Below are 23,018 nucleotides of genomic sequence, written 5' to 3'. Positions count from 1 at the left end.
TAGCTCTACTTACCATATAGGAGCACTTTGTAGTTCTACAATTACTGACTGTAGTCCATCTGTTTCTCTGCATGCCTTGTTAGCTCCCTTTCATGCTGTTCTTCAATGGTCAGGACCCCCACAGGACCACCACAGAGCAGGAATTATTTGAGTGGTGGATCATTCTCAGCACTGCAGTGACACTGACATGGTGGTGGTGTGTTAGTGTGTGTTGTGCTGTATTAGGGGATAAGACACAGCAGCGCTGCTGGAGTTTTTTAACACCTCACTGTCACTACTGGACTGACAATAGTCCACCAACCAAAAATATCCAGCCAACAGCACCCCATGGGCAGCGTCCTGTGACCACTGATGAAGGTCTAGAAGACTCAAACAGCAGCAATAGATGAGCGATCGTCTCTGACTTTACATCTACAACGTGGACCAACCAGGTAGGAGTGTCTAATAGAGTGGACAGTGAGTGGACACGGTATTTAAAAAACTCCATCAGTGCTGCTGTGTCTGATCCACTCATACCAGCACAACACACTAACACACCCCCACCATGTCATTGTCACTGCAGGGCTGAGAATGATCCACCACCTAAATAATACCTGCTCTGTGGTGGTCCTGACCATTGAAGAACAGGGTGAAGGCAGGTTAAAAAAAGCATGCAGAGAAACAGATGGACTGCATTCAGCAATTGTAGAACTACAAAGTGCTTCTATATGGTAGGTGGAGCTGATAAAATGGACAGTGAGTGTAGAAACAAGGAAGTGGTTTTAATGTTATGGCTGATCAGTGTATGTAATAACTGGATAGGTATTAATTAGTATCAATATGCTGCTACAAATATTTCTCTTATAATGTAATATCAGATCAGATAAGCATATAGTCTCCTTAAGTCAGTCTGATTATGTAGTAAATAAATGTGGACATATTGAGCCCAAGAGGCAGCAAACATCATTTGCAATCTCATGACAGTTCATTAGATGATTAGTTTTAATTGATCATTAAACATGAATCATAAACATACAGTAAATCTGATTCATTTTTCCATTTATTCATTCACTATCTGTCTTACCACCAGTGGGTCCTATTCATTGAGCAAAAGGCAGTAAACACCCCGGACAGGTTGCCAGTCCATTACAGAGCAAACACACACACACACACACACACACACACACACTTCGAGCAACTTTTTGTAGTTCCAGTTTGCCAGACTGCATGTTTTTGGACTTGTGGGAGGAAATCAGAGCATCCACAAGTCCGAAAACCATGTGGATACAGGGAGAACATGCAAACTCCATACAGAAAGTACAGAACAGTCTGTAATTACTTTTCTAAAAGGCTGATATTTTATGCAAATGTCTAATTGGACCGTCTACTATTAGATACAATTAGAAACATGTGGTAGCCTAGTGGGTGGAGCTGAAAGGTTGTGGGTTTGAATCCCGACCTGAATCATAGACCTTACCAAAGCCTTTGACTCGGTGAACCGACAGGCCCTCTGGCTGGTTTTGGCAAAGATTGGCTGCCCAGAAAAATACATCCGGGTACTGAGATTGCTGCATGATAATATGTCAGCCACGGTACTCAGTGGCAGTGGAGATGAAACCGAACCCTTTAGGGTTGACACGGGAGTCAAACAGGGATGTGTCATCGCTCCAACACTATTCTCCATCTTTGTTGCTGCTATTCTCCATCTCACAAGCAAGAACCTGCCCCAGGGAGTTAAAATCATGTACAGAACTGACGGTCAACTCTTCAACATCAATCGATTCAGGGCTAAAGGTCAAACCACCACCGTGTCCATCGTGGAGCTGCAGTATGCGGATGATAATGCCCTTGTAGCCCTCTCAGAAGAGAACCTACAGGGTATTCTGTCTGCTTTTGCGAAAGCATACAAACAGCTTGGGCTGTCCATTAACATAAGAAAAACTCAAATCCTCCACCAACCACCACCAAATAGCAGTACGCCTGTTCTGCCCCCAAACATATCCATTGACAACATCAGACTGGAAAATGTGGACCACTTCCTATATCTCGGCAGCCTCCTATCATCAAAAGCTGTCATTGATGATGAAATAGACCACCGCCTCGGCTGTGCCAGTGGGGCTTTCTCAAGGCTAAGGAAAAGAGTATTTGAGAACCGAGACCTCCAAGCAAAGACCAAAATCTCGGTCTATAAATCAGTAGTGCTCCCCACTCTTCTGTATGGGTCAGAGGCCTGGACCACATACAGTAGGCACTTAAAAGCACTAGAGACATATCATCAACGATGCCTCCGTAAAATACTGAGGATTAGCTGGGAGGATCGAAGCACTAACACCAGCATCCTGGAGGAGGCGGATATTTCCACCATCACTGCCACCATTGCCCAAAACCAACTCAGGTGGACTGGCCACGTTATCCGCATGCCTGACTCTCGCCTCCCAAAACAAGTCCTCTATTCCCAACTAGTTGAAGGGAAACGGGCCCCAGGAGGCCAAAAGAAGAGATTTAAGGATAACATCAAAACAAACTTAAAGAAGTGCCACATAGAACTTAAAACCTGGGAAGACATGGCAAAAGACAGGGCGACCTGGAGAAACATTGTCCGTGAGGGCGCGGCACTGTATAACGAGGACCTCCGCCATGCTGCACAAATCAAGCGCAGACTCAGAAAGGAGAGAGCAATGTCCAAACAGGCCAAACCCAAATCCACCACCACTACATTCCCCTGTCCACACTGCGCAAGAATAATCGGGTCCAGAAGACCCACAAGGACCAAGAAGGAGGACAGTCATACTCGATTACGAGTGACCGCCGATGATGATGATGATATATGAATGTTGTACATTCGCTACACCATACTTACTACTTTATTTGTATTTGTATTATTTTCTCTTATTTTGCTTGTTAAACTACTGGAGACCAATAATTTCCCTCGGGATAAATAAAGTATCTATCTATCTATCTATCTATCTATCTATCTATCTATCTATCTATCTATCTATCTATATGACAAATAAAGCTATTCCATCTGTTCTTGATTATCCCTTCATTACATTTTTCAATACACTGTTAGTTTTCAGATCAGTAAAACCATTATTTTTATCCTTAATCATTGACATGCCCTATATGGTCGAAAGTATTTGGTCGGTTCGAAACTCAGCTCTGCCATCCGGCAGGCTGGGTGCCTACACAAACAATGATTGGCTTGTTGTTCACACAGGGTGGGAGCCAGACGGGACCTCATAAATGATGCAATTACGACCTTTGCTGGCTGGTTGATGGCACCTGCACAGAACTGAGGGATAGTGCGTTGATTAAGGTGTGGCACTCCATACCCAAAGCTGATCCACATGTGAACTCGCCTCGTGCAGATGAAAAGATGCAGTTGGCTACTGCAGACGTGTTGGAGGGGGCGTGTGTCAGTCTCGGCTCTCCTCGGTCCGGAGTGGAGATCAGCATCAGTAGAGAGGAAGCATAATGCATTCAGGTAATTGGATACAACTAGATTACGAGGGAAAAAATGCCAAAAAAACAAAAGTATTTGGACACACCTCTTAGACATTGAAACAGTGTCATTCAGTCCCTTTGTCACATGTGTACAGCATAACATCAAGCATGTAGCTATGCAGTCTGTCTGTACAAACATTTGTGAAAAAATGTGTTGTTCTAATAAGCTCACTAAATTTAAGTGTGGTACGATAATATGATGCCACCACTGCACCAAGTCTGTTTGTAAAATTTCTACCATCCTAGATATTCCACGATCAACTGTGAGTGGTATTATCAAAAAGTGGAAGCATTTAGGAACCACAGCAACTCAGCCAAGAAGTAGCAGACCAGGTAAAATTACTGTTGAGGAGCATGGTGCATAAAAGACGTTATTTAAAAACCTAAATAGGTAGATTATCCTCCACTGGATGGAGACAGTTAACCACCTAGACTAAATAAAACTAAAAAAGCACAGAAAATTACCTTTCACAAACACAAAATGTATTTATGCATACAGTCATTATGCTAATCAGATCGTTTCTTGACAGCAAGTCTGTAATTGCAATGCAGCTTAATTTGAAAACAACTTGGTCTGTTAAAAACACCTGCCTAAAAAAACATGCAAACTTAATTATGAATGCACCGGTGTTCTCAGGTTCAAGCAGTATTACCTAATATACAGAACCTATTCAGTACCATGGACAGCATAAGTTAGTTTTTAAGAGGGACCGTCATGTTTTGCTCTTTATGTGTGAAGCACATTTTATTTTATAAAAGTATTTTATCACACTGCATTAGCAATAACCATCTTATAGTGCCTGTGCATTGATTTTTGGATTTCTGCCTCTGAGTGATACAGACACACTGATGTCATTAGACCAGTTTTCTCTGGATACCTTCTTATAAATGTTTTTGTAAAAAATTAAGGCATGATGTTATACAGTCATTTTATTCACAGTTTATTCATATATACACCGATGAGGCATAACATTATGACCACAACATCCTAACATTGTGTTGGTCCCCCTTTTGCTGCCAAAACAGCCCTGCAACTGTGATGCACTGTGTATTCTGACACCTTTCTATCAGAACCAGCATTAACTTCTCCAGCAATTTGAGCTACAGTAGCTCGCCTGTTGGATCGGACCACATGGGCCAGCCTTCGCTATCCACGTGCATCACTGAGCCTTGGCTGCCCATGACCCTGATCCTTCCTTAGACCACTTGTGATAGATACTGACCACTACAGACCGGGAACACCCCACAAGAGCTGCAGTTTTGGAGATGCTCTGACCCAGTCGTTTACTCTAGCCATCACAATTTGGCCCTTGTCAAACTCGCCCAAATCCTCACGCTTGCCCATTTTTCTAACATCAACTTTGAGGATAAAATGTTCACTTGCTGCCTAATATATCCCACCCACTAACAGGTGCCGTGATGAAGAGATAATCAGTGTTATTTACTTCATCTGTCAGTGGTCATAATGTTATGCCTCGTCAGTGTACAAATTTGTTTTACATTTGTTAGCTTACTGCAAAGATATTTTTTTTCCCTCTAAAGCTTTTAAAAATCATCCCAATACCAGCACACTACCACCATTGTGTTGGACTGTTGGTATGATGTTTTTATGGTGGAATGTGAAGTTAGCTTTATGTCAGTTATAATGTGACCCATTTCTTCCAGAAAGTTCCACCTTTGATCTGTTGATTGATCATTTATTATTGTCATCATTTGGTAACACTAGAGGATGCGCCTCACTCACTGACTGACTTTGAGGGCCCAGCACTGGCAACTAGGTGATCATGCCCATCATACATTATTGATTCAAAGAGACGCTTATCTTACAGTGAACTTCCAAAAGATTGATCTCAAGCAAACATAACAAGTAATTACATACATATCAGTGCAATAAAATTCAGGCTTTGATTTACTGTGATCCTGATATTTTATTTATTTTTTATTATTAATTTTAAAACTATAGGAAATGTAGGCCTGTAATTGGTGTTCATAACTCTTAGTTCTGTAAGATTTTAAGATCACAGGTAGCATAAACAAACGCTCGACCGCTGGGCAGATATTAACACTTTGTACAAGGCCGCCAACAGCCAGAGGCAGAATAGACATTTGCCTCTGCATTGCTCGGGGCCCTCATATCATTACTCCTCATTAACAGAAAGAGCTAAATCAGTTTTAATATCTTTTGGCTGCCTAGAGATAATGAGCAGAATGACTTTACGCTGGTGGTACGCTTGTAGTCTTATGGAGAGAAAAGTTCAGCTTTACCTAAAGGCAGTCCAACCTTGGAGGTCAAAGTTTTAGACATTGCTGCTGCAGTGCAAGTTTTTTTTATTTTTTTTTTATTCAACTTTTGCCCTGTTTACTGCTTTACTACATTGTGCAACTAAATTAATATGCACATTAATATGCGGACTGCTGGTGAACAGATAGGCCAGTGAACTCTGAAGGCTTCCTATACCCGCTTAAAATCAGCCCATGTTTTGTAATTAGTAAAGTGAACAAGCGTTCTTGGGTTACACAGCAGTCTTATGTGGTAGTCCACTCATTCTCTTTCTGTGTCTGAAAGGGACGGCCGAAGTGATTTGCATTGACTAAATTTTTCTGAATATTTACGTAGCAAATATAACTAAATATAACATAACTCTAATTTCCTTCGGGATCAATAAAGTATCTATCTATCTATCTATCTATCTATCTATCTATCTATCTATCTATCTATCTATCTATCTATCTATCTATCTATCTATCTATCTATCTATCCATCCATCCATCCATCTAGCATGAGCTGGTGGTTTAGTGTAAGTTACTGGGATGGGAAATGGATTATGTGAACACTGAGGGTCATTCATGGCTAGTATTAATGTATTTGTCTAAAAACATACTGTGGCGCCGGCGAGTAGGAAGGAGAGCGTCGGGGCCGCGAGTGAGCTGCCCTTGGCAGTTCACTCAGTGATTTGGGACAGACACTCATTCATACACATAGACATTCATACAACAGACAAACATAAAAGCTGCCTATCCAGCCCTTACCGCAGCCACCCCATCCCCAACACTGGGCTACACGGCTACGGTAAGCCTGGATAGCATGGCCGCAAGGGCTTCTGGGTAAAGCCCGTGCCGGCCCCCTAGCGGCGATGCTACAATACATATGTGTGAATTGGTTATTCCTAATTTACCCCTTGATGTGACTAAGCATCCTTGCTTTGTCCCTCCTGTGTCCCTCATGACCCTGATCATAACATAATTAGTGAACAAGAATAAATGAAACTGAATTAAATGTAATGAAGCTGGATACAGAGAATAATGAGTTTAAGAGCAAGAGAATGATTTCTACAGCTTTTAACAATGATGGAGTTATAAGCAATATAAAGCAAAACCTCAAAGAAGTCAGCAGGGAGCTACAGCCTGCTGCATTCTCAAACAACTCACAGGATTAACCTGGATTTCTTCATTATTTACCATTTAAATGGGGTCAAATCCCACTCTGAGAGACCTGGATGTTTATCAATTCACATTCAATCAAAATATCTACAATTAAAGGAAATTCAATATTTGCTAAGTGTGTGTCTATATAAACTAGTATTAAAAGGATGGAGGACAGGGCGTCAGGCCATTGCAGGAGATTTAACTGTACACCAACACAGGAAAACTTAGTGGAATTGGGAAGTATGTTGGCAGTGGTACATTGGTCTGGAGCTGCTTTGTGTAGTCTGGAGCTTCTGTGTTGTCCAGTCCTAAACTGAACTGATATTGTGGCATGATGTAAAGGGGGCTACTCATGCAACAAACCCCAGAATGCTTATACATTTTTTATCTCACCATCGTGCATGTCTGATCAGCAGATCAACAGATTACTGTTGCTGAACACTGTTCAACCAGTTATTAAATATACACTGATCAGCCATAACATTAAAACCACCTCCTTGTTTCTACACTCCCTGTCCATTTTATCAGCTCCACTTACCATATAGAAGTACTTTGTAGTTCTACAATTACTGACTGTAGTCCATCTGTTTCTCTACATACCTTTTTAGCCTGCTTTCACCCTGTTCTTCAATGGTCAGGACCCCTACAGGACCACCACAGAGCAGGTATTATCTAGGTGGTGGATGATTCTCAGGACTGCAGTGACACTGAAATGGTGGTGGTGTGATAGTGTGTGTTGTGCTGGTATGAGTGGATAAGACATAGCAGTGCTGATGGAGTTTTTAAATACCGTGTCCACTGACTGTCCACTCTATTAGACACTCCTACCTAGTTGGTCCACCTTGTAGATGTAAAGTCAGAGACGATCTCTTATCTATTGATGCTGTTTGACCACCTTCATCAGTGGTCACAGGACGCTGCCCACGGGGTGCTGTTGGCTGGATATTTTTGGTTGGTGGACTATTCTCAGTCCAGCAGTGACAGTGAGGTGTTTAAAAACTCCATCAGCATTTATGTGTCTGATCCACTCATACCAGCACAACACACACTAACACACCACCACCATGTCAGTGTCACTGACCCACCACCTAAATAATACCTGCTCTGTAGTGGTCCTGGGAGAGTCCTGACCATTGAAGAACAGGGTGAAAGGGGGCTAACAAAGCATGCAGAGAAACAGATGTACTACAGTCAATAATTGTAGAACTACAAAGTGCTTCTATATGGTAAGTGGAGCTGAAAAAATGGACAGTGAGTGTAGAAACAAGGAGGTGGTTTTAATGTTATGGCTGATCGGTGTAAATGTTTAGCTTGAGCTGTAAATTTTGAATCATTATCAATAAATAAAAGTACAATCATTTATGTGTCATCATTAGGGCAGCATGAGAAATTAATGTGGAAAACTAGATAGCTTGGTGAATAGGGTTATCATTTATCATCATCATTAATTTTATTCTTTTTGTCTAGTAGATGAACTTATACACTGAAAGATAATCATCGAGTGTGGGCGCCTTTGTTGTACAAAATCTACTCTGAGGTTAAAAGATTTAGTTGAGTGGTGTGATTGATAGATAAATGAGACGATTTCTCTGGTTGGAAACCTTAAGCTGGGCTTAATACACGGCTGCTGAAGAGAGACGTGTGTCAAGTGAAAATTATAATCATACTGTAATTGATTTGTGCTGAGGTGCGGCACGGTGGTACAGTGGGTAGCACTGTTGCCTCCCAGCAAGAAGAGCCTGAGTTTAATTCCCCTTCCTGTGTGGCCTCCCACAAGTCCAAAGACATGCAGGCAGACTAATTGGAGCTGCTGAAAATTGTGTGTGTGTGTGTGTGTGTGTGTCTGCCCTGTGGTGGACTAGCGATCTGTCCTGGGTGTTTCCTGTCTAACGCCCAGTGAATCAGACCCATCATGACCCTGACCAGGATAATTTGGTAGTAAAACAGACAATGAAGGAATGTTTGTTTACTGTTTATTAGGATTATGTTTTACACACTTTGGTTACATTCATGACAGGAACGGTAGTTACTTATTACACAAGGTTCATCAGTTCACAAGGTTATATCAAACACAGTCATGGAAAATTTTGTATCTCCAATTCACCTCACAGGGAAACCGGAGCACCCGGAGGAAACCCACGCAGACACGGGGAGAACATGCAAACTCTACACAGAAAGGACCCGGACCGCCCCACCTGGGGATGGAACCCAGGACCTTCTTGCTGTGAGGCGACAGTGCTACCCACTTAGCCACCGTGCTGCCCCAATGAATGAATAAATGAATGAATTGTGCTGATCTTTAAAAAGAGAACTACACCAAGCTCTGCATTTCCTGTAGCTAGTTTTACAGTTCATAGAAATCCTCATGGGAAAGACTGCTTTAATCAGTAAAGAACAGCAAGAAAAGAGGAGCGTAGAGGAGAGCCGGGTAGATGAGAGGCAATGAAAATTAGGGTGGAACGAGGAGGTTACAGAGGCTCGAGGGAGAGGAGGAGTGGAATTCAAAGTGGAGGATAAAAAGAGGACAGAAGACGATAAAGGAAACGAACCAGCTTCTGGTGTCTGTCTTTTACACTCTTTCACACACACACACACACACTCGCTCTCTCAGACAAACACACATACTGATGAAGATCATTGGAGGTCAATTGTGAGAGATGAGACTGTGCTGCAGGTGTACAGTGTGTCATGCATTAGAGTGATGGCCCCTTTTAGAGAGGGCATAATAACACAGGTGCCCTGCAGAGACAGAGAGGGACAGAGAGTGGGTATGTGTGTATCAGGATACAGAGAGCCATTGCTCAATGTGACAAGCACTCCTGGCTAGAAGTAAATGCACTATTTTAACCTTTACCATGGTCAGAACACACTCACACACACATTTTGATGAAGGGCTGGAGGTTGAACAGGCACAGACAGCAAATGGATATTAATAAGGAGGGGGCATTTTAGAGTCTTGCTTTTATTGCTTACACTAGATTCTCTGGTTTTACAGCATTTAAGGACACAACATTACAACCCTGTACATTATAATACTTTTGATTGCAGATTATAGTGTAATTAATCAAGTAATTTCACAATTACTGCAAAATTACCCTAATTGTATTTTTTGTCTATTTTATTTATGCATTTTTGTCTCATTTTTTCTTAATTAAGTGTAGTTAATTTGTCTTCCGCTGCTGGGGGATCCCTGATTGCAGTCGAGAAGGGAATATTGCTGCTCACGCCTCCTCCGACCTGCGAGCAGCCCTTTGTGGAACCCTTTTTCACTCATCCACTCTCCACAGGCGCCTCTCTATCTGCCAATCAGGGTCCTTACACAGCGTTTGAAGACTGTTAGTGTCACTGCAGTGCTGAGAATCATCCACCACCTAAATAATACCTACTCTGTGGTGGTCCTGACCATTGAAGAACAGCATGAAAGGGGGCTAACAAAGCATGCAGAGAAACAGATGGACTACAGTCAGTAATTGTAGAACTACAAAGTGCTTCTATATGGTAAGTGGAGCTGATAAAATGACAGTGAGTGTAGAAACAAGGAGGTGGTTTTAATGTTATGGCTGATCCGTGTACATTCAATATCCCTGTGCACTCTGGCACTTCTCTTGGTTCCCTCTTTGGATTTCCCACCCTTAATATGGCCAGTTGTTTTTTGTGTGCCCACCAGGCCAGTGGCACCACCAGCACAAACTCTGGGTTTATCTGCTTGGTAAATCTGCTTATTAGACTTCTGCACCACCTGATTTAGCCCCTTTTGGGGTGTATGGTAAACAGAGCATAGGGCAAATATAAGTAATACTGGTTCGACAGGCAAGGTATAATACTAAGACAACTAAGACACTGACCAGTAAAAAAATAATCTTAGACCCATGGGATCATTTGAAACAGGTAAAAAGCTAAAAATGACACACAAACAAACTGAATTTTGTACCTTATTAGTAAAAGTTTGGATTAAAATTGAGACATACTGTACATCAAAGCACTGGTGGAAACCTTACCTGACCGGTTCGATGCTGTTGTTAAGGTGAGGTGTTGCATAACCAATAAATAAAGAAGAAAATACATTATATTTGCCAAAAGAGCTTGTTATGTTTTTATGCAAGTGGATAAATAAATTGCAGCATTTTACTGGCCATTATACATTTAGCGTTCATATGAAAAACAGCAAGGTGTGTGACTTTTGAATAGGATTAATAACTATAGGCTGTTTATTTATGAATCTTGTTTGCTAATTAAGACCTTTGCTGTTTAAATTTGTTCTGAGATCAGCAGATGGCTGTAGAGTCGCGCGTAGGGTTTTTGCTTTAGAGAACAGATTATTCATCATCCTTTGTCCATTCAGTGTCTCCAGTTAACCTGACTGCATGTCTTTGGACTGTGGGAGGAAACCGGAGCTCCCAGAGGAAACCCACGCAGACACGGGGAGAACATGCAAACTCCGCACAGAAAGGATCTCCCCACCTGGGGATCGAACCCAGGGCCTTTTTGCTGTAAGGCGGCAGTGCTACCCCCCGAGCCACCGTATTCATGAATTGTACTCATTAAAAAGTAGAATTTTTAAATAAAACCTACTGTGTGTCTCATCTTTTAGTACCTGTGATACCAACAGCATGGCTTGAGTTTAGCAAGCTGGGCTTGTTTTGTTAACAAACAGCCTAAGGTCGTTCTACATGAGGTAGTATGACAAATTTGAATATGAATTTTTAATATGCGCACCATCACGGTCCATTCTAAACATGAATAAATGTATAATAATGTTTGTTATACAAAACATAGGCATGTGTACACTATTGTTAACAACTGTGGTCTACGTCTGACAATGGTGTACCGTCAGGGCGTAGTGTAGTATTTGCTCTATACTGCTGTGCTTATTTATTATATTAATTCCACTCATGGTGTTTCTGGCGCTCAATGCAATTTCAATACTGTTAATATGTTAGTAAATGGAGTTCATTTTCATAATGCAGTACATCCAAATGTGAAATTCACTCACTTTCTTAACCGCTTATCAAGTTAGGATGGGGGGGGCTGCTGGTGTCGATCCCAGCTTCTCAATGGGCACACAGTACTCACTGGCCAGTCCATCGCAGGGCAGACACACACACATACACATTCACCTATAGGGCAATTCAGTATCTCCGATTAACCTGACTGCATGTTTTTGGGCTGTGGAAGGAAACCGGAGCTCCCGGAGGAAACCCACGCAGACACGGGGAGAACATGCAAACTCTGCACAGGGGATCGAACCCAGGACCTTCTTGCTGTGAGGCGACAGTGCTACCCGCTGAGCCACTGTGCCGCCCTTATTTAAAGAAACTGTCATTATATAATCTTTACTGATATTTTAGCAGCTGACTGTTTTTATTTAATATCTTACATTCAATAATAAATGATAAATATACAGGCTACATGAATACACCACTTTTATACTGTAATTATTTTCTGCTTAAAATGACAATTATTATTAAATTACTGGAAGGCTTTCAGTTGGTGATCGAAAGGAGGTCTTTAAACAAACTAATTTCCATACTGGACAATCCATCACACCCCCTCCATGACCTCCTAGTCAGACAGCGGAGCACCTTCAGTAACAGACTCATCCAGCTCCGCTGAACGATACAGGAAATCGTTTGTACCAACAGCAATCTCACTGTATAACTCATCCCCACTGTGCCGGGACATCATTGCTCACTAAGTTAATACCAGGACTATCAGGACAGACTCATAAAGCATGATCTGTCACTCTGTTTATGTCATTGCACATCTCTGGACATTTAATGCCCAAAACACTTTTGTAATTTTTCTACTATATGACATATTGCGTATTTATTACCTAACAATATTGTACTGCAATACTTACCTAATATTTCTTATGCACCTTGAGCCTGTTTAATCAGTCATTTTTAACTTTTTACATCTTTTATTTACTTTTTACTTTTTTCTGTTGTTTCTTGAGCTGTTGTAATACTTGACTTTCCCTCTGGGATTAATAAAGTGATCTATCTATCTATCTATCTATCTATCTATCTATCTATCTATCTATCTATCTATCTATCTATCTATCTATCTATCTATCTATCTATCTATCTATCTATCTATCTATCTATCTATCTAAATAATTTTATATTAAATTAAGTATTTGGTTAAAAGTGTATTATTAAAACAAATAAAAGTACTTAAATCAGAGAAGTTATTATTGTACCTGGAGATCTGTGCTCATTTAACTCAAGGCTTTTATTGTCTCTGTTCACATCACAGCCGGTCAGAATTTTTTATTCTGTTTTCATCACACACAATGAAAAACACGCATCGAGTGTCTTTCAGAGAGAGGCAGCACTTAATGGGAATGAAGGACGTGGTCACTTTTAGAAATAACACGTACGCACACACATAACAGAATTACACTTGGTGTCCTTCTTGATGAAAAAGATTTGTCCTCATAAAAATGGAAAGAAAGGAGACTGGAGATCTGATCATTTTTTATTTTAATTAAGAAGGAATTAAAAGAAAGACCTATAACAACATGACTGCTTGATTATACGTAGAAACCTCAGGTATTAGTTCTTTCACGCTTTTCCAATGCAAAGTCATTTTAAAATATGGAGTGTTGTTAAAGATAATAAACATAACTATATAAATCTACATAAACAACAGAAGAGCATTTATTAGTGATTGTACTTATACACTGATCAGCCATATCATTAAAACAACCTGCTTGTTTCTACACTTAACTGTCCATTTTATCAGCTCCACTTACCATGTAGAAGCACTTTGTAGTTCTACAATTACTGACTGTAGTCCATCTATTTCTCTAACCTGCTTTCATGCTGTTCTTTAATGGTCAGGACTCCCACAGGACCACCACAGAGCAGGTATTACTTAGGCAGTGGATCATTCTCAGCACTGCAGTGACACCGACATGGTGGTGGTGTGTTAGTGTTTGTTGTGCTGGTATGAGTGGATCAGACACTGTGACACGTGTCCACTCACTGTCCACTCTATTAGACACTCCTACCTAGTTGGTCCACCTTGTACATGTAAAGTCAAAGACGATCGCTCATCTATTGCTGCTGTTTGAGTTGGTCATCTGGACCTTCATTAGTGGTCACAGGACGCTGCCTACGGGGCGCTGTTGGCTGGATATATTTTTGGTTGGTGGACTAATCTCAGTCCAGCAGTGACAGTGAGGTGTTTAAAAACTCCATCAGCGCTGATGTCTGATCCACTCATACCAGCACAACACACACTAACACACCACCATCATGTCAGTGTCACTGCAGTGCTGAGAATGATCCACCACCTAAATAATACCTGCTCTGTGGTGGTCCTGACCATTGAAGGACAGGGCGAAAGGGGGCTAACAAAGCATGCAGAGAAATGGATGAACCACAGTCAGTAATTGTAGAACTACAAAGTGCTTCTGTATGGTAAGTGGAGCTGATAAAATGGACAGTGAGTGTAGAAACAAGGAGGTGGTTTTAATGTTATGGCTGATCGGTGTAACTCTTGTTGTTATTGGGTTTTCTCTTCCTCTTATTAAGAAAGATGTGCTTATATACAGCTTTTTAAATTGCATGTGTTGCTGCAGTTATAAATGCAATAAATGGACTGAGGTTTGTGCTTCCTTCAGTCACCATTTTTTTCTTCCTGTCAGTGTCTCTTCTTCTTTCTAAACATTTACTCAAATACTGTGGATTTAAACAAGACTGATAGACAAGTAAAATGCCCTCCTCTGCTTTTTGATTATTTATTACTTGCCACCTAGTCCGCCCCCCTACCAAACAGAATTTAGGGAAGTCATTTTGTCCGCTGCAGGAGTGTGGGTATGTAGAACGTGTAACTACTCTAGTGTTCATGTCACTTATTTGACACAACACATGTGCATGCATTTTACCACAAGTATTTAATCATCTACTGACAATGCACAACTCTCTCCTTGTACAGGATTTCGGAGATAGGGGTATAGACAGGAACTGGAAAGGGATTGGCATCTCTCTGCTGGTGATACTGGTGGTGCTGTCTCTAATTGGACTCTCCATCTTCTTTTTGTCTAACGGTACGTGATCCACACTCATCAACATGATGGTGATGGTTGTTTAAAGATGCAAGGCAGAATTTTGGCTGTAGTGATTACAAGATCTACAACTTGGCAACTGATTGTGTCCTCCTTCAACCATGGTATCTTACGTCTGCCATTTTTTTGTTTGTGAGTGGTAAATTTTGTGGTGCAATGTGTGTGTAATCTATACACTAGATTTATTTATCAAGAAAAAATTTTCACCATTCGGCTGTTCTGGTATTTAGAGGTTGCCACAGCGGAGCTGGTCCACATACCAAACTTGGCACTGTTTTAAGCCAGATGCCATTCCTGATGCCCTTCTTTTCTATCCATACTTGAAACTGGCATTGAGAGCACACTGACATGTGTGCCTCCCATTTGCTAGGCTGTTTTGACCATCTCCCCCCTCGGACATTATCCAATCATCCAACATTATCCAACAGACGCCTGACTGGTTGACTGCACCGCTGAATTTGAGCCCTGATTTCAGCAGATGCAAGGGGACAATACCTTACCACTGCGCCACCAGAGTACCCAAATTTATCAAGAACTGTATAGACAGAATAAACACAGAACATAATACATTACATGCACATGAGTGTTGATTTGTCTTGAAAGATCACACTCGCTAGGGGTACTTGGATACCCCTCCTAGCCCTGCTTATTTCTAACCAGTTCATAGTCAAGAATATAGTCATTCCAACATTAGCCCAAAATGCAGTGAATAAAAGTGTCCATGGATTGGATTTTCATTGCTGTGCAGTCACACACAGGCCTATGATCCCAATGTCCACGTTCATATGAAGTCCTGAGAAGTAACAAATCACGTTTTACAATTGGGCATTCTCACTTTGGTGGATTCCAGAGGAGCTCTACCTGTCTGAATGTATAGTACTAACTGTAAAGTTTGGTCAGTGAGGAACAGATACAAGGCTGTTTTTAAATTTTAAATCTTAATAATACAGAATATGATGACATTTTGAAGAATTGTTCACCAACTTGGCCATGCTGAAGCAAAAAAAGCCTAACCCAAACTTTACCCGGATACAAAGAACGATCTGAGCTTGTAGGTGACACAACCTGATGTGGTCTATACAAAGCTCTTATTTCAACCCCTATTAGTAATGAATTTGAACTTTGACTGGAGTCCAGGCATTATCACCCACCATCAAAGTGGTAGCCAGCTCTATGTTTAAGAGATACACCGATCAGCCATAACATTAAAACCACCACTTTGTAGTTCTACAATTACTGACTGTAGTCCATCTGTTTCTCTACATGCTTTCTTAGCCCTCTTTCATGCTGTTCTTCAATGGTCAGGACTCTCCCAGGACGACTACAGAGCAGGTATTATTTGGGTGGTGGATAATTCTCAGCACTGCAGTGACACTGACATGGTGGTGGTGTGTTAGTGTGTGTTGTGCTGGTATGAGTGGATAAGACACAGCAATGCTGATGGAGTTTTTAAACACCTGACTGTCACTGCTGGACTGAGAATAGTCCACCAACCAAAAACATCCAGCCAACAGTGCCCTGTGGGCAGCATCCTGTGACCACTGATGAAGGTCTAGAAGATGACCAACTCAAACAGCAGCAATAGATGAGCGATCGTCTCTGACTTTACATCTACAAGGTGGACCAACTAGGTAGGAGTGTCTAATAGAGTGGACAGTGAGTGGACACAGTATTTAAAAACTCCAGCAGCACTGCTGTGTCTGATCCACTCATACCAGCACAACACACACTAACACACCACCACCATGTCAGTGTCACTGCAGTGCTGAGAATGATCCACCACCCAAATAATATCTGCTCTGTGGTGGTCCTGACCATTGAAGAACAGGGTGAAAGCAGGTTAAAACAGTATGTAGAGAAACAGATGGACAACAGCCAGTAATTGTAGAACTACAAAGTGCTTCTATATGGTAAGTGGAGCTGATAAAATGAACAGTGAGTGTACAAACAAGGAGGTGGTTTTAATGTCTGATCGGTGTATATAACAAACAAAAATAGATGTTATGTTTGGGTGTCCACTTACTTTTGGCAATGTTAAGTATGTATGTATGTAGGTGAAGTAATATAAAAGGAGATCTCATGAGGTGTGGCTGGTATATGTGCTTTTCAAATGCGTGGAACATTAGCAGCTCATTCTGACCATCGACCACATTACAAAACCAAATTGCTTTTGGGAAATAATGTACTGTCAAATGTTTACCTGTATGTGTTTGTGTGTGTGTGTGTGTGTGTGTGTGACTGTTTGTTCGGCTTCAGATGATGGCTTTAGATCCCATCTGACTTTGGATGACCTTTTCCTCAGAGATTTTCAAGTTCATGCCAACGAGGCACAGTGGATCAGTGGTGAGTGACCTCTATTTCATGTTGCCTGGTGTGTTTATATACAAGTGTGTGTGTGTGTGTGTGTGTTTGTGTGTGTGTGTTTGTGAGCATGCAGAACAATCTAAATCAAACATTATAAACACCCTCCATCTGTTGGCATTATAAATCTGGGACCAATGTTCACACATGCACCTACAATTACACCGAGACACATATACACACACAATCATACACACTCACCCACACACACTTAGAAAAGCAGAGAGATGAGTCCAGATGTGTGGAGTAATTATCAGATCTCCAGATTGCTTGTGTCAGTGCTGAAGAATGGATGTCAGTCGCACAGAGGGGCAGGAGGAATAAAGGGAGAGAAGAAGGAACGGTAGTGAAGGCAGATTTTTGAAGACAGACGTTTGCAGGTTCCCCATGAGAAATAGTTTCCCGACTCACATTTGAAATGCTGGAAGCCAAAAATACATAATTACGCCGGTTCCTTTTTTCTCATTGATTCAGACAGTTTTCTGTGATCTCCGAAAAACGGTCATAATAAACAGTTCTATACATGGATTTCACAAGTTATGGCACAGCAAACATAACATTTCAGCTTTATAAGAGCAATTAGGAGTCATTTCTGATTAGCATGATCAATTATTAGAGTAAAAATACAGTGGTACCTTGAAACTCGACGTCAGTTGGTTCTGGGAGTGGCGTTGAGTTTCAAGGTATTTTTTTCCATAAGGACGTTTGGGAAACCTGTTAAAACGTTCCATGTCCATGTAGGTCCTGTGGAACTACATATATTTTAGGCTTATGTAAAATAATAGGGCTGTTTTTGATACTTATACGCTAACATACCTACACAATAACGCAAGTATAATATAAAAAACACTGAAATACAATTGAAAAACAGTTAAAAACAATAAAACCTGCACTGTACCTTTATTTCTTTATTGTTTCCTTATGCTTCTTAATCGTGGAGCTGCTTGATCTTGGAATACAGTATTTCTATACAGTTCAGTAAAGGCGCATTTACATGAGAAGCGGCAAAACCGCTTTTGCGCTGCTGTGTCGTTATTTCCTATGGAGTGTGACAGTGCACAAAGCTTAAAGTGACTTATGGAATTTCATTAGTGGAGAGAACTTAAGAGAAGTTTAGTGTTTCTGTGTCGTTTTTTTAATACATTAAGTCACATTAAGCTTTTTTTTTTTTACGATAAGTTGGAAAAGCTGATTCTCACAATTTCTCAGAACCCCGAGCTATAACACAAGTTTAAAATTGAAACATTAAGGAACATCCAGCTAAACATTGATACATGTGGAAGCTTTTAGAATGGATTTGACGGTTATTCCACACAAATGCAGATGTGTCTCATATTCGCACTTTGATGACGATTTACCACACACACATAACAAAACATTCTTACTGCACCTTTAACACCACTTTCAATAAAGCCTCGCTACTATATTATTCTTATCAAGATCAATGCTGCCTTTCTGTATCTCAGTCCTACTGTTTAGTTCACTTTTGGAGCAACATTTATCAATTTATAATGTACCAATACCTTATTTAAGAACAGTTAAGAATCTGGGTCCTTTCTGTGTGGAGTTTGCATGTTCTCCCCGTGTCTGTGTGGGTTTCCTCTGGGAGCTCAGTTTTTTTCCCACAGTCCAAAGACATGCAAGTGAGGTGAATTGGAGATACAAAATTGTCCATGACTGTGTTTGATATAACCTTGTGAACTGATGAATCTTGTGTAACAAGTAACTACAGTTCCTGTCATGAATGTAACCAAAGTGTACAACATGACGTTAAAACCCTAATAAACAAACAAACAAACAATTACCATTTTTAATGTCGAAGGACAATAATGTTTTGTGCTCTTTTACATTCAGTTTTACACATTTTAATGTGATTGAATCTTAAATTAGATTTTTCTGGACGTTTGTGTTGCACTTTAGGATGAAGAATAGATTGTACTGTTATAACTTTTCAATAAAACTTGGCCTTCACTTTGTCCCCGGTATTATTTGTGTTCGTGGGCGGCCTTTCAGTCTCACAGCCTCCGAACTCTGGAACTTCTTTTCACAATCCCTTTGTCCTCCAAAACTTTACTTTTTACTGATTTTCTGTGTTTTATTTTCTAGTATTTCTTTATGTAAAGAGTCCTTGGGTATGTAACTTATTCTTATTCTCCTTCTTTCTCTTATTATTATTATTATTATTTTATGCCATGTAAATAGCTTAGGTAGTGAAATGTTCATATGCAATATATGAATCCAATGAGATGTATACCAATAATGATATATGAGGTGGTTGACCATTTAACACAGTAGTAACACAAACATGATGATACAACCAAAACTACCCCACCAGCGACATTCTGTCATCTTACACCCACCAGTAATTAAATGCAACACAATATTTAAAAAGTGTGCAATGTAAAACAATAGCTACAGTATCCAGCAGGACACATACAAGCTGTACTAATTGGTCACTGGTGTCTGGTTAACTTGATATTGAGTGTCTGTACAATGGCACTGATGTCAGAGTTTAATCATGAGAATTTATTCAAGACTGTTTTGTGCTTGCATTGCAAAACATGTATTTTCCATGCAGAGTTCAGTTTTGTCATCGGCAAGCCAAACACGTCATTTAGATTTAATGACCAGCACTTACTGGTAGTGGTCAAAAGTTCTTCTGAGAAAAGTCATTTTTAGAAATGACACACACACACACACTGGGTGGTGCTCAGAGAGTACCCTGCAGAACTGTTAGAGCATTAACGCATAAAGTTCATAAACATATATATCTAAATAATACATGCTCTGTGGTGGTCCTGACCTTTGAGGAACAGGGTGAAAGCAGGTTAAAAAAGCATGTAGAGAAACAGACAGACTACAGTCAGTAATTGTGGAACTACAAAGTGCTTCTATATGGTAAGTGGAGCTGATAAAATGGACAGTGAGTGTAGAAACATGGAGGTGGTTTTAATGGTATGGCTGATAGTCCATCTATTTCTCTACATAGTTTTTTTTTTAACCTGCTTTCACCCTGTTCTTCAATGGTCAGGAACCACACAGGACCACCACAGAGCAGCTATTATTTAGATGGTGGATGATTCTCAGCACTACAGTGACACTGAAATGGTGGTGGTGTGTTAGTGTGTGTTGTGGTGTTATGAGTGGATCAGACACAGCAGCGCTGATGGAGTTTTAAAATGCCGTGTCCACTCACTGTCCACTCTATTAGACATCCCTACCTAGTTGGTCCACCTTGTAGATGTAAAGTCAGAGACGATCGCTCATCTATTGCTGCTGTTTGAGTTGGTCATCTTCTAGACCTTCATCAGTGGTCACAGGATGCTGCCCATGGGGTACTGTTGGCTGGATATATTTTTGGTTGGTGGACTATCCTCAGTCCAGCAGTGACATTGAGGTGTTTAAAAACTCCATCAGCATTGCTGTGTCTGATCCACTCATACCAGCACAACACACACTAACACATCACCACCATGTCAGTGTCACTGCAGTGCTAAGAATGATCCACCACCTAAATAATACCTGCTCTGTGGTGGTCCTGTGGGGGTCCTGACCATTGAAGAACAGCATGAAAGAGGGTTAACAAATCACAGATGCATTTATTACATTTAACAAAATGTCCCAACTTTTTTGGAAATGGGTTTTGTAATTTAATTTTCAGCTACTGTTACAAAGTTCAGAATCTAAAAGTAAACTTTAAAGTGTCAGTGGACAATATCCATGGTTCCACTGTCTTATAAAATGTAACTCCTGGCAGGACGTTTGTGTCTTTCAGATGCAGCTCTTCTGTTCTGTCTCGTGTGTGTTATGCATTTATCCTAATGCATTCTCTCCAGGCTTCCTTGCTCTCATAAATGCTATTATGTCTCCTTTTTTAGGATCTGTATTGGTGCAGTGTTTTGTCCCCTGTCCCCCTAATGCTTTTCTGTCTGTCTGCACTTGCTGGATTCAGTCAGTCGCTGACAGGATTGTCACTTTTAGTTCCTCTCAGTGCCCTGCATCCTGCCAGCTGCTTTCATGTGTCAGCCAGTCTTTGTACAGGCTCTGCAGAAATCTCATTAACTGCAGCTCGAGCACAGAATCGCTTCTCCGACCTGATTCTTCACGCTACTCACAATCCCGGTCCTCGCATTTTTTCACTTTCAATCACACACACACACACACACACACACACACATTTGTGGGATGAAGAAGCTTCAGTATTCTGCACTGAATGGTTCAATGAAAGATTAAGACCTTTTTTAGATTTGCGCTTATACTACAAGATTAAAATAGCAACCTAATAATGACAGTTTTGCTTGTGTTCTGGGGACTTTACTGTTTCGTTTATTGGGGGTCCCAGTCACTCCAGTGTTTTGTGGGTAAAAAAAAAAGTTGCAAATGTTTTTAATCATGTTTAATATACAGAATAGTATAAAGTAGGGGGTGTATTTACAGATTAAATGATATATTTCATTACATAAATTAAAACATACACCGATCAGCCATAACATTAAAACCACCTCCTTGTTTCTACACTCACTGTCCATTTTATCAGCTCCACTTACCATATAGAAGCACTTTGTAGTTCTACAATTACTGACTGTAGTCCATCTGTTTCTCTGCATGCTTTGTTACCCCCTTTCACAATGTTCTTTAATGGTCAGGACTCCCACAGGACCACCACAGAGCAGGTATTATTTAGACAGTGGATCATTCTCAGCACTGCAGTGACACTGACATGGTGGTGGTGTGTTAGTGTGTGTTGTGCTGGTATGAGTGGATCAGACACAGCAGCGCTGCTGGAGTTTTTAACACCACTCTGAGGTCAGGATGGTGGCGCAGCTGGTAGAGTGGTTGTTTCACTGCACCTTGGGTCCGAGGTTTGATCATTCCAAAGAGACTCTTGGATAAGCTAATCCAAATTTGAAATCCAAATGTAAATGAAAAAATTAAAAAATCATGGATCCCCAGCAGCGGAAGACAAATTGTCTACACTAAAATTGGGAGAAAATGGGAGAGCAAATGGGCATGCACATTATACAGTAATTTCTAATTTGATGCCAATAACAGAAAAAAAAACATTCAAAACATGTAAATGAATACTAGGAATGCTGCAGAATATTAAAGTGAGTATATGAGTATATAATGATTGGTTATAAATGGTGGGATTAACTAAATGCTCAGTTATTTATAGTCAAGGATAAAAAACTGTGTGAGCAAATAGTTCAACATTTCAGAATAAATGTTTCTCTATACACAGTTGCCAAATATGCAAAGAATCCAGAAATTGTGTGTTTAAAAGACGAGCAATACTAAATACTCTTAGTTTCACTCCCTCACACTGACTGCATAAAAACTGACATGCTTTGAAATATAACCACATGGACTCAGAAATATACATTATTACAGTTTGTCCTGGGTCATTCCAAGCAATAGAATATGAGCAGAAATGCACCTTCTTGTGGAACTGCATGTGCTAAATGACCGTTATGCTGAATTATGTAGCCAGATGATGTTGCCTGGTTCTACCATCGTGATATCATGATAATTTCTGTGATCTAGTGTGTCAGCAATTGCATTATTTAACAAAGAGAAGAGGTGCTCGGGTGGCACAGTGGTACTATGCTCTAGCCCACTACTGCTGGAATCTAGGAGTAGAATCCTCAGTGGTTCTATTGTTTGGTTGGGCATC

The 23,018-nt window shown here is 40.7% G+C and overlaps 1 protein-coding gene across 1 annotated transcript in view; it reads left to right on the top strand.

Annotated features, from left to right (window-relative positions):
- Positions 1-23,018, top strand: part of LOC134323970 (inactive dipeptidyl peptidase 10-like) — an 86,295-nt gene that overhangs the window by 23,987 nt on the left and 39,290 nt on the right. Inside the window, exons 2-3 of the mRNA XM_063005599.1 lie at positions 14,854-14,965; positions 17,240-17,326. Coding sequence (XP_062861669.1) covers positions 14,854-14,965; positions 17,240-17,326 — 199 coding nt within the window. The remainder of the gene's footprint in view (positions 1-14,853; positions 14,966-17,239; positions 17,327-23,018) is intronic.

Source organism: Trichomycterus rosablanca, chromosome 12, assembly GCF_030014385.1.
Source record: "Trichomycterus rosablanca isolate fTriRos1 chromosome 12, fTriRos1.hap1, whole genome shotgun sequence".
Classification (NCBI taxonomy): domain Eukaryota; kingdom Metazoa; phylum Chordata; class Actinopteri; order Siluriformes; family Trichomycteridae; genus Trichomycterus; species Trichomycterus rosablanca.
This window is presented reverse-complemented; position numbering and strand designations above follow the sequence as displayed.